The sequence below is a fragment of the Eumetopias jubatus genome, unplaced genomic scaffold (assembly GCF_037043125.1).
Source record: "Eumetopias jubatus isolate StellerSeaLion01/CBP00866 unplaced genomic scaffold, mEumJub1_p1.0 scaffold_8, whole genome shotgun sequence".
Classification (NCBI taxonomy): Eukaryota; Metazoa; Chordata; class Mammalia; order Carnivora; family Otariidae; genus Eumetopias; species Eumetopias jubatus.
Genome location: NW_028274814.1, coordinates 16,927,097 through 16,954,695, shown reverse-complemented (window position 1 = coordinate 16,954,695; position 27,599 = coordinate 16,927,097). Strand labels below are relative to the sequence as shown.

The following is a 27,599-nucleotide window of genomic DNA, read 5'->3' as shown; positions in this document are numbered from 1 at the left end:
TCAGGGCTTCCTTTGATAGCTTAATGTACCTAGTACTTGGACAATTCATGCCTCTGAGAGGCAAAGATGCTTGGTTTATTAGGAGGGAATTGGGGTAAAGAGTTGGCATTTGCAAGGTAAGAAATGATGGGCCACCTGACTTTTTTTAAATGTCCACTATTGGAAGTAGAAAGTGTGATGGAAAGAGGGAAGGGAGGAAAGAGAGAGTAAATGTGTTTAAAGGACTGGGTGGTTCAGTCTGTTAAGCGTCAGACTCTTGGTTTGGCTCAGGGTATGATCTCAGGGTCATGAAATCCAGCCCTGTGTCAATTTGTGCCCTGAACGTGGAGCCTGCTTGAGAGTGTCTGCCTCTCCACCTCCACCACTCGCATGTGCACATGCTCTCTCTCTCTAAAATAAATAAATAAATCTTTAAAAAAAAAGAGAGAGGACCAAGTGATCATTGAATAGTGCTTAATTGGTGTTGAAATAGATGAGACATCAGTGTTTTTTCTAATAAAATGGGCAAGTGAGTGAATCAAGCAAATAAGAAAAATTCCATACTAGCTCTATCACCTCTATACTGTGTATATTTGGGTTTTTAAAAATATTCTTGAATTAATAGTTTAATTTTTTAGCAGTTTTAGGTTTCCAGAGAAAATGAGCAGAATGTGCAGACAGTTCCCATATTCCCCCACCTCACCCCAACTTCGCACTATTACTAACATCTTACATTACTGTGGCTCGTTTGTTGTAACTGATGAGTCAGTATTAGCACTTTATTAGTAAAGTCTGTAGTTGACATTAGGGCTCACTCTTGGTGCTGTACATTCCATGGGCTTTCACAGATGTGTAATAACCTGTATCGACATTATTGTCCAGAACAGTGTCACTGCCCTAAAAATCCCCTGTGCTCGACCTAGTCCTCCCTCCCTTTCTCTCCAACACCCCTGGCAACCACTCATCTTCTTTACTGTGTCTACAGATAGTTTCACCTTTCCCAGAAATCCATAAAGGTAGAATTCTACTTGAAACTGTAGTGACCGCACCATGTTGGTGTGGTGGGCAGGGTGTGAGTGGCCTGCCCTGGACGCAAAGCCCCCTACTGAGCAGATTCTCCCTGTTGCTGCTGCCAACCCCACACCACCCAGGTCTCCACCTTCCCAGGGAGCCTCCAAGCACCTTCACCCTCTGCCTTCCCTGCACTCCCAGAACAACCATTCTGTACGCCAGGAAAGCACATGCAAAAGGTCCCTGGCTTCTGGGGAGGCACAAGACCCAGTGAGGAGAGGGGCATGATGGGAACAGCGGCCCACGCCCACCCTGTCCATTTCCTAGGTCCCCAAGGCAGAACTGGATCTGCAGCCCAGACGGAGCTGCTGACGCTAGTCCTGGCCTCCTACCCATTTGGCTTTGTTTTCCTGTCTCTCTGTCTGTCTACTTATCTGTCTGGACTATTCCCGTCTGTTTGTCTATTCCTGGGAAGCTCATTACTACAGGCCCTGGCATCTACCCATTTTGTCCCATACTGTTATCCTAAACTTACCTCTTATTCAAAACACACACACAAAATAAAAACAGCAAAAACAAATGAACAAAACCAAAGAACAATAAACAAAAAACTCCAAGTCACCTAGATTTTTTCCTTTGTTATCTTCTAGAAGTTTTCTACTTTTATAGCCTTTTCAGATTGGCTTCTTTCACTTAGAAATATACTTACCTCATGTCCTTTTGTGCCTTGATAGCTCTTTTTTTTTTTCTTTTATCCCTAAAGAAGATTCCAGGGTACAGATATACCAGCATTTGTTTATCCATTTACCCATTGAAGAACCTCTTGGTTACTTCCAAGTTTTCACAATTATAAATCTGCTATAATCATTCATGTGTAAATTCTTGTATGGAAATAAGTGTTCAACTCCTTTGGGAGCACAATTGCTAGATCATATGATAAGAGTAAATTTAGTTTTGTGAGAAACTGCAAAGTTGTCTTCTAAAATACCATTTGGCATTCCCACCGGCAACGATAAAGAGTTTCTGTTGTTCCTTGCTGGGATTTGGTGTTTTCAGTCCTGTGGATTTTAGCTGTTCTGATAGGTGTTTTACCTGTTCCAGTTTGTATTTCCCTGATGATATATGATGTTGGGAGTTTCTCCTATGCTTATTTTCCATCTGTATTACTGCTTTGGTGAGGTGTCTCTTCTGATCTTTTGTCCCGTTTTTAATTGGGTTATTTTCTTATTTTTCTTTTAAATGTTTTGCATATTTTGGATACTAGTCCTTTTATCAGATTTGTGTTTCAAAATCTTCTCCAGGGGTACTCTGGGGGGGCTCATTTGGTTGAACATCTGATTCTTGGCTTCGGCTCAGGTCATGATCTCAGGGTCCTGGGATCAGGCTTCTAGTCGGGCTCTTCGGTCTGCTTGAGATTCTCTCTCTCCCTCTCCGTCTGTTCCTCCCCCTGCTTGCTCTCTTGCACTCACTCTCTCTCTCTCAAACAAATAAATCTTTAAAAAATATATTTTCTCCAGTTTTTGTGTTGCCTTTTCATTGTCATAACAGCGTCCTTAATGTTGCAGAAGTTTTTAATTTCAGTGAAGTCTACCTTCCTGATTTTTTTACAAATGGATCGTGATTCTTGTTTTATAGCTAAAAAGTCATCTCAGAACCCAAGATCAGGGCGCCTGGGTGGCTCAGTCGGTTGGGCATCTGCCTTCAGCTCAGGTCATGATCCCAGAGTCCTGGGATCGAGTCCCACATCAGGCTCCCTGCTGAGTGGGGAGCCTGTTTCTCCCTCCGCCTGCCGCTCCCCCTGCTTGTGCTCTCTCTCTCTGACAAGTAAATGAATAAAATCTTAAATTAAAAAAAAAAAACCAGGATCACATAGATTTTTCTCCTGAGTTATCTCTTTGAGGTTTTATAGTTTTGTGGTGGACATTTAGGTCCGTGAACCACTTTGAATTGGTTTTGGTGAGATATGGAAGTTCCATGTCTAGGATCACTTTTTTTTTTTTTTTGCATGTGGGTCTAGTTGTTTTAGTACAATTTGTTGAAAATACTAATCTCCCTCAATGAGTTACCTTTGTTCCTTTATCAAAAATACTTGACTGTATATATGTGGGTCTGTTTCCAGGCTCTCTTTTCAGTTCTTTTGATCAGTTTGTCCAATCTTTCACCAATACCACCTGCCTTGATCACTGTAGCTTTGAAATGTCTTGCAATCAGGTAGTGTCAGTTCTCTGACTTTGTTCTTATTCTTCAATATTGTTTTGGTTATTCTGTCTTTTGTCTTTCCTTATAAACTTTAGAATGAGTTTTTCAGTAGCCTCAGTTACTTGCTGAGATTTTGACTGGAATTGAATTGGAATTTGTATATCAAGCTGAGAAGAATTTATATCGACAATATTGAGTCTTGCTCAGAGAATATCATCCATCTAATTAGATCTCTCATTTTTTTCATCAGTCTTGTAATGTTCTTCATATGACTCATGTACTTTTTGGGATAATATAAATAGTATTATGTTTTTAATTTTAAATCTAATTGTTCATCGCTGGATTATAAGAAAATAAGTGACTTGTATATTAACCTTGTATCCTGCAACCTTGCTATAAATTACTTAATAGTTTCAGGAATTTTATTGTTGTTGTTGATTCTCTGGGATTTTCTATGTAGACAATCATGTCATTTGCAAACAAAAGCATTTTTATTTTTTTATGAGCGGTGTATCTTTTCTTTAGAGATTTATTTATTTATTTGAGAGAGAGAGGTAGGGAGGGGCAAGGGGAGATAGACAATCACAAGCAGATCCCTCACTGAATGTGGAGCCTGACATGGGGCTGAATCTCAAGACCCTGACATCACTACCTGAGCCCAAACCAAGCATTGGAAGCTTAACCAACTGTGCCACCTAAGCACCTCTGATCAGTATGTCTTTTAATTCCCTTTCTTCTCTTTATTTTATGTATTGCATTAGCTAGGACTTCCAGTACAATGCTGAATAGAAGCAGTGAGAACAGACATCCTTGCTTATTCCTGATCTTAGCAGGAGAGTGTATGGTTTCTCACCATGAAGAATAGGGTCAGCTATAGGTTTTCTGTAGATGTTCTTTATCAAGTTGAGGAAGTTTCTTTCGTATTTCGAGTCTCCTATGAGTTATTATCATGAATGGGTGTTGGATTCATATGCTTTTTCTGCATATCAAGGATCAATATTATTATGTGATTTTTCTTCTATATCCTGCTGATATGATAGATTATATTAATCAATTTCCCAATGTTCATTCACCAAGCATACTTGGAATAAATCTCACCTAGTGGTTATTTGTCGTTCTTTCTATACATTATTGGATTCCATTTGCCAATACTTTGTTGAGAATTTTTGAATCCATGTTCATGGGAGATATTGGTGTGTATGGTGTTGTCTTTGCCTAGTTTTGGTGTTCGGGTAAAGCTGGCTTCATAGAATGGATTTGGAAATGTTTCCTCTGCTTCTATTTTCTGGTTATGTGATTATAGATAATTGGTATAATCTCTTTCTTAAATGTTTGGTAGAATTTACCCATGAACCTATCTGGGCTTGGTGCTTTCTCTTTTGGAATAATTGATTCAGTTTCTTTAATACTACAGGCCTATTCAGATTATCTGTTTGTCCTTGTGTGAATTTTGATAGATATGCCTTTCAAGGAATTGGAAATTTTTGCACAGTTTACCAAATTTGTGGGCATAGAGTTGTTAATAATAATCCTTTATTATCCTTTCATGGGATCAGTAGTCATAGTTCCTCTGTCATTTCTGATATTTATATTTGCATCTTCTTTTGCTTCCTTAGGTAACCTGATGAGAAGTTTAGTAATTTTATTATTCTTTTCAAAGAACCAGCTTAAGGTGATTGATTTTAGGTCTTCCTCGCTTTCTGTTAAATGAATTTAATTCTATAAAATTTCCCTCTAAGCACTGCTTCACTACATCCCACAAATTTTAATTAATTGTACTTTCATTTTCATCTAATTTGAAATAGTTTTAGTTTCTTTCTTGTGATTTCTTCTTTAACCCATGTGTTATGAAGAAGTATATTGTATAATCTCCAATTTTTGGGGGTTTCCCATACATCTTTCTGTTACTGTTTCCTAAACTCCATTGTGATCTGAGAGCGTACACTGTAGGATTTCTGTTCTTTCAGATTTGCTACAATATATTTGATGGTTCAGAATGTCATCAGTCTTTCTGAGCGTTCCCTGTGAATTTGAGAGGAGTCTGTGTTCTGTTGTTGCTGGATGAAGTATTCTATAAACATAAAGTTGATTGACGCTGCTCAGTTCACCTATGCCCTTACTGATTTGCTGCCGCCTGATTGTCAATTACTGATAGAGGGATGTTGAAGTCTCCAACTGTATGAGTGGATTCATCTGTTTCTCCTTGCAGTTCTTCCAGTTATTTTCTCAAGCATTTAACATTGTGCTATTAGCTGCATCCACATGCAGGGCTGCTATGTCTTCTTAGAGAACTGACCACTCTCTTCATTTTCTAATACCGCTTGTCCCTGATAATTTTCCTTTCTCTGAAATTTGCTTTTTCCAAAATTAATATAGCTTTTTCAGCTTTCTTTTCATTAATATTAACATGGTAAATCTTTATCCCTTTACTTTTAATCTATCTGTATCTATATTTAACTTGAGGTTTTTTTTTAAAGATCTATTTATTTATTTGTGTGTGTGTGAGAGAGAGAGAGACAGAGAGAGAGAGAGATCACAAGCAGAGAGAGCTGCGGGCAGAGGGAGAAGCAGAAGGAGCCTGATGCGGGACCTGATCCCAGGACCGTGGGATCATGACCTGAGCCGAAGGCAGACGCTTAATGACTAACCACCCAGGTGTCCCTTAACTTGAGTTTCTTATAGATGACATATTGTTGAGTCTTTTTTAAAAATCCACTATAACAGTCTCTTTAATTGGTATATTTAGAAACCTAACATTTAAAGTGATTATTAGTAGTTGGATTAGGATCTAGCATATTTGTTTATCTTTTATACTTGATGACCTTGTTCCTTTTTTTTTTTTGATCCTCCACTTTTTTGCCTTTGTTTTAATTGAGTGTTTTGTATGATTCATTTTGTTCTCCTTTTGTAACATATCAGTTATACTTCTGTTTAAACTGTTTTTCTAATTTTTGGCTCATGAATTTGCAATATGCATTTATAAGTAATCCAGGTCCACTTTCATTATGGACCAGTAACATTATGCCACTATATGGATAGTACAAGAACATTATAAAGAGTATTTTGAAGTTCTCATTTCTATCCTTATAACATGCTGCCATTCATTTATTTCATTTACCCCAAAACTAAAATCACTGAATACATTCTTGCTATTATTATTTTGAACAAACTGTTACCTGTTGGATCAATTAATAATAAAAATAAAATATTTACTTCATTTATTCTTCTCTAATGTTCCTCTTTATGCAAAGTGGATTTTCTGACTGATGTCTTTTTTGTTCTCTCTAAAGGATTTATCTTAACTTTATTTGTAGGGCAGGTGGACTAACAAAAAATTGTTTTAACTTACGTTTGTCTGAGCAAATCTTTATTCTTTATTTTGATGGATAATTTTATTGGATACAGAATTCCAGATGGGAGTCTTTTTTTTTTTTTTTCCTATCAGTACTTTAAATATTTTTATTCCACTCTCTTTTTGTTGGCATAGTTTCTAAAGAGAAGTCTGATGTAATTCTTATCCTTGCTTCTCTGTAATTAAGGTATTTATCCTCCCCAATGCCCTGTGGCTTCTTTCAAGATTTTTTCCTTGTCTTTGATTCTCTGCAGTTTTAATATTATATGCCAAGGTGTAGATAAATATTTGGTGTTCACAGATCTTCCAGGATCTGTGGTTTGGTGTTTATCATTAATTTTGGAAAATTGTCATTATCACTTTAAATATTTCTTCTGCTTTTTTCTCTTCTCCTTCTGGTATTTACATTATACATATTACACCTGTTGGAACCATTCCTCAGTTCTTGGACATTCTGTTTCATTTTTTCCAGTCTTTTTTTTTTCCTTTGCATTTAAGATTTAGTAGTTTCTATTGACATATCTTCAAGCTCACTCATTCTTTCCTCTCTTGTGTCCAATCTGTTGATGAGCCCATCAGCGGTGTGTTTCATTTCTGTTAGAGTGCTTTTATTTATTTCTAGCATTTCCTTTTGATTATTTCTTAGTTTCCATCTCTCTGTTTTTACTGTCCATCTTTTCTTGCATACTGTCTACTTTTTCCTTACCTTATTAATTACACCTATATTAATTCCCTTCTTGATAATTCCAACATTTCTACCAATCTAAACCAGGTTCTGATGCTTGCTCTGTCTCTTCAAGTTGTGTTTTTTGTCTTTTTTGACAGACTGACGTGATGTACTGGGTGAAAGGAATTAGGCCTTTAGTGTGAGGTTTTATATGTATCTGGCTAGAGGTTAGGATATGTTTACTCTGCTGTAACTGTAGATATCAGTTATAATTTCCCTGTTGTCCTTATTTTTGTCTTCACTGTTACCTTTGAGTTTCCAGAGAGATTTATTTCTAAATAAGGCCTGCGGTGTGCTATTATTTCCTTGTATTCCCCTGTTCATACACAGAAGCCCTACTCATGTACTGGTAAGTTGTGAGGCCTATGATTTAGGTCTCAGTGAGTCTTTTAGTGCCACTGGGTTGTATCCTTCATAATTACCTCTCAGGTTTTTATGGGTTTTTTTAATCTGTTTGTTTGCTTGTTTGTTTGTTTATTTTTCCACTCCTGAGGTAAGACAGGAAGGCTAGACGTTGCTGGAATGGCTTCTTTCCCTTTCCCCACCTCGAATGCTACTAGGAGCTGGAGTTAGGTATTTTCCTTTCTCCAGTTTTGTTAAATCCCAGTAAGTTACAGTCTCTTTAAGTAGTTTGTCTTGAGGGCAGGTCGCTAAGAAGAACAGAATGCTTTGGGTATATTTCAAAATGGCTACTTTTCCTTTTATTTGCCAAAATTTTGAGGGAATTTTTCTCTAATTTTCAACATGAGAAACTGATGGGGCTCTGAGAGGTCAAACTCACAAAAGTGTAGGGTCCCCTCAAGAATGTTTAACCTTGAAACTTGTCTACAGTGGGCCTTCAGCCTTTCATCAGTTTCATTCCAGGTTTTTCTACCCTGCTACTGGTTCCTACAGGAATTTCCGTCCTTGGGCTTCTGCCCCAGTAAGCTGTGATTCTTTGTGTCCACCTATTATTCTCCTCAATTTGGAGGCAGTGGTCATGATGGCTCTGTGACATCAATTGTCTTATGGATCTAAGAAGAGTTATTGATTTTCAGCTCAGCTTTTTTCTTGTTGTTAGGACCAGTAGGACGATTTCTAATCTCTTTTATATGCCATATCGAGGACTGGAAGCCTGTGTACAAGTAATGGATTGTTTCTCTACAACTCTAATTCCAGATTTGTAGAGGGCAGTCAGTAGTCCTACCCTACATTCACACATGCGGTAGGGTTCATGTAATATATGTGAGTGTGCTAAATTTTCAAATATATGGATAATGTTATTTCTCTTTTATTAAATAAGTTTAATGCCTATAAACTCTTCTTTTTGAAGGAAATTTTCCTTCTGATTACTTTTGATTTTTTTCTTTCTTCTATTATATCAATTTGAGTGTTTTCAAATGAAGCCATGAGAAACTGTACACTGATAAGGATTAAGTGTATCTTGGTTCATTGCTTTACCCTATCCGTGGTGATTACAGAACAGACATCTAGCAGAATAGCTGAGAGTAACTGGGACCAAGTAAAGCCAAGGTTTTGTCTTGGTACTGCATTTCATGCACGAATTTCAATAAGCTAAATAATAGTGAAATGGATTAAGTGTTTCTGATATCTGGAAGTGTCCATTAGGAGACTCTAAGTCAGTGCCAGCCTACCTTCCATGCTGCAGGCACTTGGAGATTGTGACTCGCTGCAGGAGAGGCACTTCAGGAAAATGTACTAATTGGGTTCTTTTAGTTCTTCACCAGGAAAACCTGCATACTTGGGTATTGTCGAGATAGCTGCTGTCTGGTTTCAATACTATTCTGTAATTTAATCATTAACTCATATTTTCTATTATCTCATATCTTTTGTGGAATGTTTTCCTTCAAAGGTATGCTTACTCCAGATAAATGTTGAGGAGTTTCCTCCTCAAAAAAACTTAACATATATTTAATTGAATGTTATTATAATATTTGTATTTAAATGACATATCATTTTATTCTATCTATGAAGTTTTCTTCAAGTTTTCCCTACCCTATATCATAAGCAGTTACAATTATAGTATCATCCTTGAATATAATATTGATTTAATATCTAAACATAATATTTTTATTTATGTATTCTTTGAATCCATATTGTTTTATGATAAAAGTCATGATAAAATGATTGTTTTATAATATATAATGTTGACTTTTATTATATTAATGAGTATATGTCTGACCAAAATTTAGAAGATCAGAATAGAAGTAACCAAATTATTTGTCCAGCAGCTGATTTTAGAAGCTATTTCAAATAAGAAGTTATTATTGCAACATAAGTTGGTTTTCAGTAAAATGTGTGTAATAAAATATAAAATTAGGAACAAATTAAACTAAAATTATTTTTCAAGGTTATTAGCAATTTTACTTTTTCAAAGTAATAGATTTTTGGAAAATAATAATAAAAAAGAAAATATTTTGCTGACAGTTATCACAAAAATTTCTCTGAAGACAATGAATATTGTTTTCACCGAAAGACAAAAATAAATAATATTAGCCTTTTTTAGGCTTCTCATTTGCCATAAAAAAACCCAACATTATATGGAGCCCTTAAATGATCCTCCTATTTTTGCCATTGGCTATTATGGCTACAGAAACACTGGACATAGCATGCAATTATTCAATCTTATGCATTGGGAGTATTATAAATACATGTTAGAATTGAAACAATCCATGAGATTGTGAAAAAGTTTCATTGGAATTAAGTAGTGAATTAGTGAAGTTTATCAGAATGAATGAGGACTATAGTAGGGTAAAATATTGGGTACCATTGTTTGAAGTCTGTTAGAGAGTTAATGCTCATGATGGGGCACAGGGGAAGGAGAACAGGCAGGGGATGTCACGGTGGATTTAGGAGAAGCAGAGTAAAAGAATGAGGGAAATGGAATTTGGCAAGAGCATGTAAGATTAATTGAAGATTAAGATGACTGAAAGAAAAATGAAATGAAAAACAATAAAAATAGATATATTAATAAAATACATTTATACTAGGGTTTTGAAAAAAGCAAAACATGTTGGGTTGTGTTTTCATGTAATTTGGTTTTCTGAATTGGTTTTTCCAGAAAAAGAGTTATAAAATAAAATAAATCCATCCCCTTTTAAATCTTTATGTTGTAACTCAGGATTTATGAAGAAAAAAAAATAATTCAACTTAGGTTGACTTTATAAAGTTGTCCTGTTATCATATTGAATTGGAAGCTTCTTACCTTTTTAATTTTTTTAAAATGGAGGAAATTTGTGTTTATTTGAGAAATAGGTACCAACCAGATCTTAGAGCTTTGGGATGAGTGTTTGCTTCTGTGTGAGACCGGAAACACTCGGTTGACCCAGATTCCCTTCCCTGACTTTTAGTTTATTTCATTTATTGAGGAAGCAATATAAAAAGTGCTTTTTGCTTAGGAAATGTGTGCTTTTCCATACTGTTGATGTTAAATCTCACTTTTCAGGTTTTTAAATTTGGGGCAAGTTTTTCTATTTTTCTTTCTGTATGATCATCTTGATGTTTTTTTAATTTTTTTTAACTTCCATTAATAGCTGGATTTCTGACTTAGACTTTTTGTAATAGTAACATTAGCAGCATGCTAATTTCTGGCTCTAGATAAGTTGGTGGCTCTTGGGAGTATTTCTGGAATGCCATACAATATCGTATCATTACATGCAACAGAATGAGTGGTGTTATTTTCTCCTGATAGTATAAAATTTGGATAAACTTTTGTAGGATAAATTATCTTTAGATAAATTTTGATACTAAGAAAAAAAAGTGAGGGGCACCTGGGTGGCTCAGTCGGTTAAGCATCTGCCTTCGGCTCAGGTCATGATCCCGGGGTCCTGGGATCGAGTCCCACATTGGGCTCCCTGCTCAGCGGGAGGTCTGCTTCTCCCTCTCCCTCTGCCTGCCTCTCTGCCTACTTGTGCTCTCTATCTCTCTGTCAAATAAATAAATAAAATCTTTAAAAAAAAAAGTGAAAAAGTAGGATTTTTTTAGTAGAGAGCAATGTTACTGGACAAAAATAGAAGAAAATTATTATTATGTGTTTTCTTTTTTCTGAGTCATATTTTTTCCCATGTATAAGAAAGAGTTGTGTAAGTGATTGCTAACATGCATTTATATATATACATATATATATAAAATATTACTATCATTTCTAGGGAAATGATAACTGAAAGTTAGTTACAGAGAGGTAATATAGAAAAATATGTTTGCTGCCTGGCCTGTTTTTGTTGTTGTTTTTGAAGAGCACTAGGAAATGGCATTTTTTGTTTTGAATTGTTTTACTGTTCAATAAGATTATTGGAACTTGGCCTCATGGTTGGTTTTAAAGCTAACTTTATTGCTATTTCACTTTTTATGTGTTCAGTCTGTTAGTCCTTGCATTTAAAAACTCCTGGGTATTGATGTTAGTTAGTTAATTCAGGAAGATTCTCTGTTTGTCAAAATACTAAATATGTTATGCACATTACTTTGGCTTCTGAAATGACTTGTATATGGTCATGTTCACTTAAGATAAGTGTTCTCTTCTTTTAAAACAACCTTGGGGAAACATGGACAAAGTCCTTTAGCAATGAGAAATTCTAGTTTTATAGCTCCTTCCAGCTCTTTTAGATTCTTAAGATAGTTACAGGTTTTGGCCATGCCTACTATGATACGCAGAAATTGACATGACAAAACCAAACAAAGGTCTGACTACTTAAAGAAAATATAACTCACTCTGTAACCCCAATTTGTGAGATAGAAAGTATTAGAGTCAAGGTGTCGTGCTGTCCCATTGCCAGACTCCATTCTTCCATTAACAACGAGGACGTTCATATATCTCTAACATCCAAAACATAAAGAGTTGCTTTTTCTTTTTTGGCCCCCATTATTAGGTATATACCACTGAGGAATCTGGACTAAACATCCTCGTGTGGTCAGTGATTGGAAGCAAAAGAACTGGTTGGATGTATGGGCATGTCCCTCTCTCCAGTAACAGTGCATTTAAAGTGGCATTTGAAGCTGATTTGGCTGGAAATGAGGAAATCTTTATTGCCCTTGATGACATCACTTTCACCCCAGAATGTGTCTTTGGAGGTAAGTGACTTCTTTAGTAGACGGGGTGTATAAGGATTGTTTTACTATCCAAATATAGAAGAACTGGGAATTCCTGCTGAATAACATTTGTTTCCAGGTCCAGTACTATTCATACATTGAAAGAAGATCAGTATATGTTGTAGGAGGTAATGTTGTAGGAGATAAGTTTTTCTGCCCATGAGCTTAACCATAAAGTTTTCATGTCCTCTAGGCAACCAAATTACTTTGATTACAGTCCTTAAGAGACATAGGGGATAGTTAGTTTCATTAGAAGAGCATTATTGTCTGCTTTCCTACTTTCTTCATTTCTAAAGGTTCACAAGAACTACATAAGGATTCTTCTGGTCACCTGTCATCTTCCAAAGTACCTTTTCCATCCGAATTAGCTTTCCCCCATTCCCTGGACCATTTCCCTTCTCCTCACTGTTTCTACTGTACAATCTAGAATTCATAGTCAAAACAAGAATCTTGTCAATAACGGTTTTTGTAAGAAGTCATTCCCTTAACTGAAATCTGAATTTCTCCTATTTACGATGCTTCCGCTTAAGTGACCATTTGTTCTTTATAAAGTCTTCAGATTTTCATTGTTAAATAGTAGGGTCATTGTCTTTCTGGCTATTCTATGCCTCATTCAGAATTTTATTTTTATAGAGTTATTTAAAAGTTTCTTCTTTGGGGGACACCTGGCTGGCTCAGTCTGTAGAGCATGTGACTCTTGATCTTAGTGCTGTAAATTCAAGCCCCACATTGAGTGTAGAGATTACTTAAAAAAATAGAAATTAAAAAAAAATTAATTTTATTCTTTTTAAGGCCACACATCTGGGTTCTTATCCTTCCAATGGTTTTTTTTTCTGGATCCCAAGTCCTGGGCAATTTCAACTTCCAGGTCACTCAGCCTATAAGGTTAATCTTTTCAATTCTAGTTACCTTCATAAATATTTTTCCTCCATAACCAGCTCCCACACTTACATCCTGGATCTTATCATCCTGTCTGAAATTTTAGAGTTGAAAATTTCATCTGATCATTATATCCTCTACTTCCTGATTACTCCTCCTAAACCTGTTTTCAAACATAATTAACAAGAAAAAAAAAATACAATTCTAGATTCTCAGTGCTTCCTGCTTTCTTCTATAAAATAGCTTCTTTATACTTTTTTCCTAATAATCCCAGATCTAATGATCTAACATCTCAATTCCATTCTCAATCAGTACTTTGAATTATTTTATGTCTAATTTTTTTATTTTTTATTAATTCTTTAAAAGATTTTTTATTTATTCATTTGAGGGGGGGAGAGAGAGAGAGAGAGAGCACTAACAGGGGGAGGAGGTCAGAGGGAGAGGGAGAAGCAGACTCCTCAGTGAGCAGGGAGCCTGACGCAGAGCTGGATCCCAGGACCCCAGGATCATGACCTGACCTGAAGGCAGACGCTTAACCATATGAGCCACCCAAGTGCCCCTATGTCCATTTTTTAAAGATAAATTTGGGTTCTAATTATGTGCCAGGCATTGTATGTATTAGCACATTTATTTATCAGACTCTAGAATAAATACAAATATCCAGGTCATGTTCAGTCATAATGGCCTTATCAGTCTTTGAAATTGGGTTACTATAACCATTTGTATTTTCCAGGCTGCTGCTGGTCATGCTCATTGGGATCACTAAAAGTTTTGGTTTATCACCTTAGCTGGTGGTCAAGTGTCCTACATACATCTATTTCTCATTCCCTGGCACTGCTTTTCTACAACAGTCCTCAAATCTCCCAGCTACTCCCTTGAAATTTCTTCACTTTGCCAATGTTCTTATATCCTTTGAATAGAAAATAACCCCCTTTTGAAGCAAATTCCCTTAACCTTTTTTTTTTTTTTCCACCTCTAAATGTGCCTGTATCCACAACCAAACACCTTTTTTGTCACTATTTGTCTCAGGGAAAACCCTCAGTCTTTCCAAGAGCAAATGTTCTTGGTCATTTCCTTTCTTAGTTCCTTCCAGTCACTGTTCCATCAAAGTCTTCTCTGTCCTGTATCTTCTGTTTCTTTCCTTCTCCTACTTATTCTTAGCTCTTCTCACACACATGGAAGCAAACATACATACATATGTGTATACATACATATCTACACATACATACACTTACATGCATTTATACATCACTTCCCACTAATTTTGAGCTCAAGAGCAAGAGGAGTTTGTCTATTTCATCTCCAGAGCTTAACACAAGGACTAGGAAATTTGGGCTGAAAAGTTACTATTATTCTAAATAATCATAATAACAATTGTAACTGATTATGTGAGCAGAGTTGCTAACATTTGCTTAAGTATAAGAAGGTTCTTGCCCACTGTGTTACAGAACAGATTCTACTTTTGAGGACAGATAAAAAACAAACAATAAGACCTCTGGCATTAAACCATGTCTTCTTTCTTTAAGTTTCTGTAAAAGAAGTGCCTCCAACCAAACCCCCATGCAAAATCCAGAATCTCTAGGTGTAGTTCATACAGCAATGCTTCATGGTTGATTCAGGCAGACATTTTTAGAAAATCATCAATTAAACCCCAGTGTTTCTCCAGTGGGGTATCAGGACCCCCATAGTGACATGCCAGGAAGCATGCAATACCACCAAATAACCCAGTTGCAACTCCATTGGATTCACTTGAAGATCTGGGGAGAGAGGTGACATAAAGAGTTATGTGACATTTGGAGTAAACATGTGCTGAGTGGTGGAGAGGTGACAGCTGGACTAAAATTGTGGAGACACAAGTCTAAATCATGACTGTCTCACTAAGTAACTGTATAATTCTGAGAAAATCATTTTAACTCCTTAGACCATGTTTCGTCATCAGGGAAATGAAGTAGACAATCTCCTAAGTCCCTTCCAAATCTGCCATTTCAGGATCAGGCAGGGCTGGATTTGTACAAGAGGATCAGGAAAGCAGAAGGAGTGCATAGAGAATGACAGAGAAAGGGAGTGAGTCCAGAAGGAAGGAGGCAGGGGCAGGTAAGGGGGTGCAAGGGTGAGGGCAGACAAGTGAAAGCAGAGGTGTCACTGCAGTTAGAGAAGGCTCATCCCTCTTCGGTGTATTGGTGAACTTGAGCAGGCCTGCCCTTCATTTAGCCAGTGTTAGTTGAGAATCTGTGTGCTGTCCTGGATTTGGATTGGAAGCGCAGTTATGAATAGAAGTTTAGAAGTTTTTTTGTTTTTGTTTTTTAACCCCCCCCCATTACCTTAGTCTCAACACACCTCAGGCAACAAATTCTATAGATTTTGCCTTCTTTCTTCCCCCCTTGCTTCCATTTTACCGCTCAAACTCTAGTTCAAGGCGTCCTTATTACTCATCAGAATCTCTGTCATGGCTTCATAACTGATTTATCTAATTTACTGACATGTAAAGAACTACCAAATTCATCTTCTAGGACCTATGATAGAGTAAGAGCCAGAAAAGTAGATCTGGCATCTTTCTTATTCAACACAATAACAAATATTTTTTTCAAGCAACAGAATCTGACTTGAGCTAACTTAAGTCGAAACTAAGTTTGTTGAAAGGATTTTGAATAGTTCCAAAAATTAAATGGAATACTGAGCATCTAACTCAGCAAAATGAGTGGGAAGCAAGTGAGATGAAGTATATCAGAGGATAAAACTGGCTAATTCCACTGGCTTTGAATACTTGCTTTGGAAACTGGTCTATCTACTCCCCTGTCATCACTCTGAATGATCTCTAACAGTCCCTGTGTCACTACGTCGGAATTAAAATTGCTAGTTGGAAGCATACCCTTAACCAATCCCATGCTTCAGGGTCCCCTAGGTTATGCTCTCATATCTAATCTCCACATCATCCAGGTCTGCATGATGGCCAATTCTCTTGTTGCTCATAATCAAGCTTGAATACTCTGCAGCATATGGACCAAATTGTAAAGTTAACCAGGAATAATGAATTATCTGTCTGTACTCTAATGGAGAGAGGGGAAATAAAAGGGAAACTAATCAAAATACACAAATTCATACAAGTTATAAAGAAGAAGAAAAATGCTTAGACGCTCTCAATTACCCACTAAATAAGCTTCGTATCCGTTAGTACAACTCTTGTCTTACCTGTCTCTGTCTATGAAATAATCCCTCAAAATGAGCCCCCCTGCCTCTATCCAGCCATGCCCCATAACCTTCCACCTCCATGACTTTGGTCCCACCACCTCTCTGGCTGGAAACGCCCTGCCTTTTACCTTCTCCTGTGTAAATGCTTTTCCACTTTGATGGGCAGAGCAACACCGCCTTTTTCATGACTTTATCCTTAATACTCCCCAATATAGGGAAGCCAAACCCTATTGCAGATTCTCTTAGCCTGGTTTACAGCTCTCCTATAATACAACTTACACGGTGTTTTGTGATATGCGTGGCTTATTTTCTGTCATTTTTTTGGTCCATGTTAAAAAATCACCCTCGTCATTATCTTGTTTTGTGTGTGTGTATGTGTGTGTGTGTGTGTGTTTTAATATTAGTAGGAATGAGTCATCTTTAACTTTTAGGTTGAGAAAAATATAAAATAAATTTCAAGTCAGCATATGATACAGAATACTCATTTTATATCAGAAGTGATATGGTAATTATAGATGAATTATTTAAAACATGATTTTAATGTATGTTCAGTTTTATAATTTTGTTTCAGTTAGTGATTCACGAGCCTAATTTTAAAATTAATAGTGATAATTACAAAAAACCTGAAAGAAAATGGTAATCAGTCCATCCCAGTTCACTTACTGGCTTCTAGAATATTGTTAGATTTTAAATCTATTATTGTGGGTCATGAAGTCCTCACAGTTTATCAAAGGATGGGATAATTCCTTTCTACCCTGGGAAGGGATGTTACATTTAAAGGAAAAACAAAACAAAACATAAGAACCAGAAAATGGCATTAAATGCTACTACCAGGCAGGCTTATGCAAACAAGACCCGGATTCCCCCTTGTCTGCATTTGGAGCAACTTGCGTATTATACTATGAGACGGTTCTTACTTGATTTCTTGCTGATCATCAGACTGGAAGGAATTTTGTTAAATTAGGGGGAAAAAGTCCAAAGGAAAACCATAGAAGACTCAGTCCCGATATGAACTCCATTAGCCTAGCTGAATTTGACAAGTGCCTCATCTGAACCTGAAGATAAACCACATGTTACTGTTCTAACTGTCTTAAAGGTGAATGCTTTTATGTGAACACTGATATTATCATATAAACATATATTTCTGTATGTATGGCACATAAATACATACATAATATATACTTGAATGTATAAGTACTATGATGTCTATATAAAACAAAACCTGGTGTAGTGATATAGCCATTTCTCTACCATATGAAAGCAGTAATCAACTCCTAAATTCCTAGTCATGTTTGGAAATTATCATAATCTTTGCCAAATCCTTTCTTTTCACTCAGAAATAGGGCCAACTGTTTTGCCAGGCCAAGTGTGTCTGAGAGATTCTGGGAGCTTTTCATTGCCAAGGTCAATCTGGCTCTGTTTTGTTCTCTTGGGCTATTAGAGTCTATACTTTTATTATGGTTTTCCTAATTCCCTGGAACACATATGTTGTTACCTGGAAAACATCCAGACTTTAGGAAAACAAGTTTGTTTGTTTGTTGCCTAAGAAATAGGATAAAAAAAGACACTGCTTCACTAAAAAAAAAAAAAAAAAAACTAGATTTTTTTTTAATTAAATGTCAAATGACTTCAACAATTCTGATAACAGCTTTTTTTTTTTTTTTCTGATAACATCTTATTGGCATGTGACAACATTTTACCCAGAAAGGACTGGTTACTCTTTCTGAAAATAGTTGAAAGTGGCAAAAACAGAAAACAACAACAACAAATAAAACACAACTTTCTTGGCTTAACAAAGAATAAATGGGTTTGTATGTAGGAGTTATTTTTGCTAATATAAACTTGCTCAAAATAGAAAACATGAGGTTAGAGAAATAACCAGGTTTTGGTAAAAACAGGTCTAAAGAAATGATAGGCTGGGGCACCTGGGTGGCTCAGTCATTAAGCGTCTGCCTTCAGCTCAGGTCATGATCCCAGGCTCCTGGGACCGAGTCCCACATTGGGCTCCCTGCTCCGCGGGACTTCTGCTTCCCGCTCTCCCACTCCCCCTGCTCGTGTTCCCTCTCTCACTGTGTCTCTCTCTCTCTCTCAAATAAATAAATAAAATCTTAAAAAAAGAAATGATAGGCTGGGTTGTTTCTGCCAGATGGAGCAAATGAATGATCAATTAGGAGGTCAGTCCAAGTTCTAGAATATTCTGACCTTGCTGTTTGCCCCTTCTGGTCTTTCTGATTGTAATATAATTAACATAATGTTAGTCATGCCTTCCGTAGAATTCCATATGGAGCAAGATAACCCAATATACTTCAAAGTAATCACTTTTAATCATTTCCTCAGAAAGGCAAAAATTAATCTTAACAATTCTATGGCTTTTAAATAGTAATAATTCAATCATATACAACACTCTGAACTTAGAGGTAAAGCTACTGATTAATATTTCTCAAAAGTTAATATTGATTAAATTAAACATAGCTCGATTTATCTCTGTCTTTAGCGCCGGTGCCCTATTAACTGGAAGTCATCGTATCAGCCATTTTCTCTGGATGGGTCATAGAAGTAGTCAAGACACTAGAGCTGAGAGATCTCTGAAAGACCACTGTAGAATTATATTTGACTCCTGAGTGGTCTTCTTTACCACCTGCCTCAGTAAATCATCTCTCTCTCCTTTGGCCTTCCTGAGACATGTACAACAGGTGTTTCTAAAGTGTATATGGAATTGAACAACATTCCCTCACTGACAGCTTGCTTGAACTCTTTAGACTTTCTTCATATATTTCTGGTGTGTGATGGAGACATAGCTGCCCACTCTCCATCTCAAGCCTACTTCACTGAGACAAAAATCTAGTGATTGATCGGTGCCAAAATACTCAAAATTTCTATAAGTAAAAGCTTTCCTACTCACTGGATTGACAACGACATTTTCTTTCCCCAGTCCCTTCCCAGCCAGCAAAGAGTATAATACCATCATATCTGCAACGTTCATTATTTCTTCTGCAGTTGTAGGTTTGAGAGGGAGAACATGGACGAGGCTGGCATCAGGACAGTGGTACTTCATCCCATAAGGACAGTGGTTTTAATCCTGTAAGGCATTGGAGAACCATTTTTGAGCAGGAGTCTTCCTTTGGGGAATGTAAACTGGAAGCAATATGAAGCATGAATTTAAAAAGGAATGTATTTAATAATAAGGGCCCTAAAATTAGAAGTCAAGAGTTCAGCATTTGGAGAATTCTTTTTTTAAACTATTCAATAAAGTTGCAGTTAATGTGGGCCAGAGCTACCAAGTGAACAATAGCATTAGATTAGGTCAAGTACCTAACACTGTGCATAACAGAGGCCACACCAGCATAGATATGTTTGACCAGGAACTGCCGCACCATCTGGAAATGATAAAATAGGAATGAATCTGTTAATCCACTAGGGTCTCTCTGGGTTCCAGGCCTCGTGACAAGAAAGAAATGACCAGCCATATTTTATACTTTTATATGTGTTCCCACATTCACACACATTTTAGGTTATTTGGGGTTAGATGATGGCAGTAAATTCTTCATTTATGCAATTTCGGTCATTTACATTACTATCACTATTTTTTCATTAGGAAGGAATTGGGCATAATCGTGGCAAACGTTGATGTGGAGTAAAAGTGGTAATTCTTTGGGGGCCTCTGTAATAGGTCCTGTTTCCTCAGCTCTTGATTCTCCCTAAATATATTCTTGATTTTCTTTCAAGTGTGCGATCTTCATATGAGCTGGGGGAGAGCGGGAACTTGGGCAGTAGGGCATTCACCCCTCCACAGCCTCATGTGCTCTTTCCTTATGTTGCCCACCATCCCCCACCCAGGCCTTCTCCTCCACCCTTTCTATCACTCGTGAAGAGCTCTATGGTTTCAAACCACCCTCTGATGTGCATGTGTACGTGCATGCATACATGTGTACACACAATATTTGCACAAACGCACATATATAAGGGCATTATATGTATGTCTATATACATTTTGAAATTCTTTCAGCTTTCTTCTATATTTATTTTAGCTTAGCCTTGAGTGGCTGCAACTCTTCACTTTGAAAATAATGATCACTTTCTGTTTGGCATCTGTTCTCAGGCTCTTATCAGCTTCCACATTGGATCCAACTTCTGGAAGCTTTTAGATTTCCCTTACTTTTGTCTCTTCTGTCAGACTTTTGATTTTTCTTGTTCATGTAGCCCTTCTGACAAGCCAAATAAGCCCTCCTGACTTCTCACATACTCTGCCTACTCCTCAGACGTCTCTGTGTGCGCCACACTCTTTTGTTTCTCTTTAGTCCAAACAGAGGTCACATCCCATCTTTCCAGGAATATTTAAGCTATTAGATATGGAAATTAAATAAGATTAAAGTGATTCTCTTAGGACTCCAAATTAGAGATAACCATTATTATTTTTTTGATAACCATTATTAATGAAAAAAGAAAGGAACATTTTTATACTTTATGAAGGGTCCTTCAGGAAATATGAATGTAAAATTATAACTCAAAATACCCTCAAACCAAGAGTTCTGAAGAATTAAAATTAAATATATCCATATGTGTGTGTATATATAATATTTCCCCCCTCCCATAGTCTTATAATTTTTTTGTGATCTTTCTGAGTATTGTTAATGAAATCTGTGCCAGAGACAATTACCAATTTATAACTGATGTATTTTACAGCGAGCATTTTACCATTTATGTCATTGAGTATGGCAATATTTGGCAAGAGCTTACTCCCTCCTCTTTAAAACTGAACTTCCTTGTGCATATTTTTTTCCTTTCAAAACAGGCAATCAATTTTGCCTTCATTAAGCATATTAATCATAAAGATAAAAATCCATCTGATTATCCTTGGGACTTTAGGTTTTTATTGAATTTATATGAAAATCATTAAGAACGTTTCACTGTTTCACTGTAAATTATCAGTATAAAGTAATTTGTATTGGTATAAGAAAGATATTTCAACTGCTTCCCAAACTGAATGACCAAGGAAACTCAACAACCTGTAAAAGGACAAAGAAATACCCCAAATATCAGGAACTGTGACTGGGTACAGAGCACAGAATGAAGCACAATGTGGTTTTCAGAAGAGTGTCTTAGTTACTGGGAATGTGAATGTTAGTTAACAATGTTGGTTCCCCTTTATCCCAGGTGTTTTGTTTTTGTTTTTTCTTTTCCCTATCCTGAGATTTATTACAAAACCAAAGGGCAGATTTATTCATATAGAGTGTTGTTTGTCAAAGTCCTTTATGTAAAATCCCATAAAACCTCTGAAGCAATTGGTAAAAACCCGTAGTGTCCATATGAATGTATGATAGCTTCAGTTGCTAAATTATAGATTTATTAAAATACATTGGAAGGTTATTTTTTCGAGAACATTTCAGTTTCTATTTTCCTGATCTACCCTGTTTTGTGGCTTATTTAATCAATGGAAATAGTCATTTTGTCAATGCATTCTTTATTTTATCCATTTTGGTTATTTCACTGCATATTATCAAGGAAAGTAAAACTATTTAAACCATTAATTTATTATCCATCAGTTTAAGAAGTACTTATTGAGCACACACCTCATGCCATTAACTTTTTGGACATTAAGGTGTCACTGTATTTTCAAACGAAGGTTGAAACTTCTCAACCTCTGACTTGGATTGTCTAAACTCAATGTGAAATCACAACTCTGAGCAAAAATTGAGGAAAGATGTGGCAAATAGGTGGTCACAGTGATGCAGCTACTCTTTCTTGATGGCGCTAGTATAGTGGGGTTTTCTGCTGGTTTCAGAATCACTCTTCTCAAAACAAACCTGCATACAAATCCCCTATACTCTAAAGCAGCGTTTCTTAACCTGTTTTCCGCTGAAACACACAAAAGCGGATGCTCATCGCTGTGAATTGTGTAAGACTGTTGAATCACAGATCTGTACTTCTGAAACAAATAACGCAACATATTTTAAGGAAAAAGAAAAAGAAGAAGATAGCAGGAGAGGAAGAATGAAGGGGAGTAAGTCAGAGGGGGAGATGAACCAGGAGAGATGATGGACTCTGAAAAACAAACTGAGGTTTCTGGAGGGGAGGAGGGTGGGGGGATGGGTTAGCCTGGTGATGGGTATTGAGGAGGGCACATTCTGCATGGAGCACTGGGTGTTATGAACAAACAATGAATCATGGAACAGTACACCAAAACAAATTATGTAATATATGGTGATTAACATAACAATAAAAAAATTTTAAAAAAAAGCGGATGCTCATGTGCTTATCACACACCTCATGCGAGGCAGACAAGAGAGCAGGGACGTAGGAACACTTTGTGATGCTACCAGCTGTACATCCACACTTCTCCCCTGGAGAAAGCATCCTTTGTGGGATATAGTGAGTGAGTGTAGCTTTAGTGCTGGTACAGCCTTGAATCGGCTCTAATATACAGAGAGCAAATCAATTGCAAAACGTAACATGAGATACACTTCATTAGTGGCCCCAGCACACGTTAGACTTGTGATTCCTTTGAGACACTTTCCCCCCACAGCTACCGTGAGATAGTATATTAGTGCGTGTGTGCGCGTGCGCGCACGTGCACGAAGCTTTCACAGCGGCCTCTGGCTTCCTGCCCCAGCCTCAGGTCCATGCAATACCTCCCATCAGATACAGCCTGAGAAAGGGTGACTTAACAACAAGAAGAAGTGCCTTTAAGTTCAACAGTGAATCATACTGTCAAAATGAGTCCATTTTCTTGGGAGTGCTTGTCTCTCCCTCTGTCACGGTCTCCACCATGTGACCAATCCCCTCTCTCTCTTACTTTCTTTCACTTTTTCTATTCTGACGGTAACCCTGGGGGTATATGGAAACGACGCTGTTTGCCCTGAATGTGCAATTTCAGCTCACTTTCCTGGCGTTGGTCTTAGTTTTTTTCTGATCACGTTCTGCTCTTCCACAAAGGCACCCCCTCATGTAGTGAACAACAATGTGCATTTCCAACAAAGCATGCTAGTGTTGGGACTGATCTGGCACTGTTCCTCTTATGTGATCACTGACCTTGCATTTTAGTTCCACTGGTTTTAAACAACCTGACTAAGCAGCTCACTGGGCCTGGTAAGTAACGGGTCAATGTGCTTGGCCTAGGCACACTACATTTATCAAAGTATTGTGTACTTTATTTTTTTTAAAGATTTTATTTATAAGAGAGAGTGCATGCAGGGAGAGGAGGAGAGGGAGAGGGACAAGTAGACTCAGTGCTGAGTGTGGAGCCCAACACGGGGCTCGATCCCACCACCCTGAGATCATGACCTGAGCTGAAATCAAGCGCTGCACGTGTAACCAACTGAGCCACCCAGGCACCCTGAAAGAATTGTGTATTTTAAGTGTTGAATTTTAGAAGGGATTTGGAGAAACTAGAGCATAGAAATTTCAGAAGAAAAACATCAAGTATGAGCTACAGGCTAGAATACAGATTCGGAGGTATATTATTGCTGCTTTCTCTTAGATGATGCTTTCTTGCTGTGTCCTCACAAGGTGGAAGGAGCAAGAGTTATTTTTATGTTCATGAGGGCTCTACCCTCATGAGCTAATCACCTCGGGAAGGCCCCACCTCCAGATATCATCACATTTTCCGCATATGAAATTGGGGGGACACAAACATGTAGTCTGTGGCATGACAGGCATGACATGTACCCACCATTATACTGTCATACAGAAGAATTTCCCTGCTCTAAAAATCCCCTGTGCTCAGTTCCTTTATCTCTTCTTCTCCCCCAACCCCTGGCAACCACTGAGCAATTTACTGTCTCCACAGTTTTGCATTTTCCATAATATCATATAGTTAGAATCTGGCACTATGTAGTCTTTTCAGACTGACTTTTTTTTTTTTTTCATTTAGTAATATGTATTTAAGATGGTGCTGAGAATCTTCTGGTTATAAAGAACAATTAATACTGTTCATTTTTTACAGAATTATATGAGAAAGATATCACCTATAATGATTAGCTGACTCCACGGGTGACACCCAAGAATAAATACGTTTATTAAAATTTTAAGAACACTTTCTTAATTTCTCAGGATTGTGCAGCAGAATGCATTGAATTCAGAAGATAAATATGTCGTGTCTTCCCAGAGTACTCATTTCATTTGAATACCTGGAGGAAGTTTTTTTTTTATATTAAGAAAAGCATGGATATATTCTGGAGTAGAATACAGAATTTTCATTAGATAAAACAAGAGACTTAAGAGAAATGCTGAGCATATGTAGAACTGCTTCTGGCTAAGATCCTATTAGACTCCCCTAGGGATGCAAGTTCATGTTCCTCTTGCATCAGAAATACTGTAGTGAAAAATTTAAGAAGTGATTCAGAGAAATTCAGTTTAAAACAAGATACATTTTGGTGGTTAGAGAGTATCTTTGGTCTGGTTCCCAGGGAAGTGGACCCCGAGTCAGAGATTCCTGTGCAGAAAGCTGACTGGAAATTCTCCCAGCAACAAGCCTGTGAAGCAAAGGGAGGGGGACTGGGCAGAGGGACGATAGGGGGCGATGCCGGCGCAGTAGGGGCCTCAGCCAATGTCACGGGGGCTCTGAAATCGCACTGGTCCTTTCAGAGATGCCCCTAATTGAGGCATAGGGGCCAGGCCATTTCATGCCCACTGCACCAGTGAATGAATGGAGCTGTTGCCGGAAGGGTGTGTAACTTTAGAGGAAAGTTCCCGGGGCTGGAGCTGTGAGCTGTCTGAAAACCTCCCAGCAGTTGTGGAATAGAACACCTTGATCTGGGTGGAGGAACCTGGGCAGCCCAAGACAGAGACCACAGAAGGCAGCACAAACCCACCAACTTCCTTGTAAAGAAGGACCTAGAACAAGTGAGTTCTGAGTACCTTTTGCTGTAAAGAATTCTGAAATAATGGAATCGCTACCTCCAAATGGAAGAGGAATACACACACACACACACCCCATTCTGAACAGGAGAGAAGCATAAGGAATCTGTGCTTGTCTTGGAATATGGAAAATTAATTCCTTCATGTTTTTTTTTCAGCTCATAAAGATATAAGTTCAGTGCATAAAATATTTTAGAAAAAAATCAAATTAAGAATGTCTGCCTTTCCTCAAATGTGAGATTAATCTAATGTGTGTGTGTGTGTGTGTGTGTGTGTATAAAGTTATAAAAACTTAAATCCAATTTACTTTCTAAGTTTGAGTTTCTGAGGTGTATGTTGGACACTACAACTCTATATACCGCTCTGACCTATCAGTCGTTAGATAAGAACATGGTAGCAGTGTCTCAAAGTCATGCATTTACCCCAGTTCCGTATGCTGGTTTCCATGAAAGCTTCCCTCAAATATATGGCTTTCACCACAGAGTTTGAATCTAAATATATCCTGGATACGTTGCCACTACTGAGTGAGTCGGGAGGAAGAGGAACTTTCAAGTTTCATTCTTTTAAATAAATTCCCATCACCATCCTAATGCACAAAACAAATTATTCTTATATAACTATATAAATAATTACATTATAATTATTCTTATATAATCTTACATATACTATATGATCTATATCATATATAATTATATAATCATAATTATATATCTTCTATATAAGATATAATATATAATCTTACATGTAATTTAAATAATTTATGAATAAAAGTTGTTTTAAAATGTGAAGAATGCAAAACTATTCCTGAACTGGTCCCCACTATCATCTGACTATTTTTTTTTTTTACTTAAAATACCGATGAGTCCATCAACAACTGTCAGAGAGACAATATGAGGTGTAAGGACGATTCCAGTAATAAGGTTCCAGCAAATTAGTACGATTATGTATATTCTCATATATTTCTGACCTCTGGAAGTTGCAGCAAGTCAACAGTCTTTGCTTATGCTTTAGGTTTTGGCTTAGAGCTGATTTAAACCATTGCTGCAGAATAGTTTCATGTGCTAAAAATTTATTAAACTAGTATTGTGTCTTTGGACACTCAAAATTTATGGGCCTCATTTGAAAAATAAGTCGGTTGGATTTGAACTACATTATCTTCAAGATTCCTGCTAGTACAGTATCTTGCCATCCATTATGATTTCACTGGTGGCTTAGATATGGCCGCATGTGACCTTTGAGCTGTCATCAAGACCCAAGGGCAACAAGCAGTGTGACAAACCCCTGGCAGATGTCTACCTCTGTGACTCAGCCCTGACCAGGGTCTCAGGAGCCAAATTTCCCAAATGGAGGCCACAAAATATTTATCAACTATCTACTGGTAGAATGACAATTCCCTTCACAAAATTCTTAAAATTGCGAACGCAGCTTTCCAAAGTGCTTAACTTACTGTGTAAAATATCTTTACTCTTCAAGGAAAATCTGATTGAGTGGTCAAATTTAAGACTGATGAACCAAAATTTCTCCTTTAATTTGAAAGTGTCCTTTTTGTAAGAATGTTGTTTCTGAGGTTAAGATGAGGCATATTAGAGATTTCTAATAGCATCTGGATGTTTGTAGAGCTCCGATCATTCCTAATTGTAGATTAATTTACTTAAATTACCATAATGTTTCATATGTACCCAGGAATAAATGTATCCTATAATGTTTCAACACTGGACAGAGCGATAATTCAACTAATACGAAAACGACTTGCTTTCTGTTTAGGTCCTGTGGCACCTCAGCCATCACCCTGTGAAACCGATCAGTTTTCTTGTATCTACACACTCCAGTGTGTCCCTCTCTTGGGGAAATGTAATGGACAGGAAGACTGCATAGATGGCTCTGACGAAATGGATTGTTCTCTCAGCCCCCCTCCTCAGCGCTGTGGTCAAATGGAGTTCCAGTGCTCGAACAACGAGTGTATCCCATCCCTCCTGCTATGTGATGGAGTGCCCGACTGTCATTTTAATGAGGATGAATCCCGCTGCTGTGAGTTATTTCCACAAACTCAGGCTGCCAGGGAAGAAATGCAGTTTTGAAAGTATAAATAGAGCTTGACAGATGAAGCAAAGTTCTCTAGAATCTTACCATGATCCTATCATCAATAACGTAGTTGCTTGTATTATGTTGCTAAACAAAGCATAATGCCTAGCATTTTTTTAATTAACATATAATGTATTATTTGTTTCAGGGGTACAGGTCTGTGATTCATTCAGTCTTACATAACACCCAGCACACACCACAATACATTCCCTCCCCAATGTCCATCACCCAGTCACCCCA

The 27,599-nt window shown here is 37.3% G+C and overlaps 1 protein-coding gene across 4 annotated transcripts in view; it reads left to right on the top strand.

Annotated features, from left to right (window-relative positions):
- Positions 1-27,599, top strand: part of MALRD1 (MAM and LDL receptor class A domain containing 1) — an 835,513-nt gene that overhangs the window by 657,314 nt on the left and 150,600 nt on the right. For all 4 annotated transcript variants that reach the window (XM_088025530.1, XM_088025529.1, XM_028114131.2 and 1 more), the window contains 2 exons: positions 12,134-12,335; positions 27,042-27,305. In XM_088025530.1, coding sequence (XP_087881656.1) covers positions 12,134-12,335; positions 27,042-27,305 — 466 coding nt within the window. The remainder of the gene's footprint in view (positions 1-12,133; positions 12,336-27,041; positions 27,306-27,599) is intronic.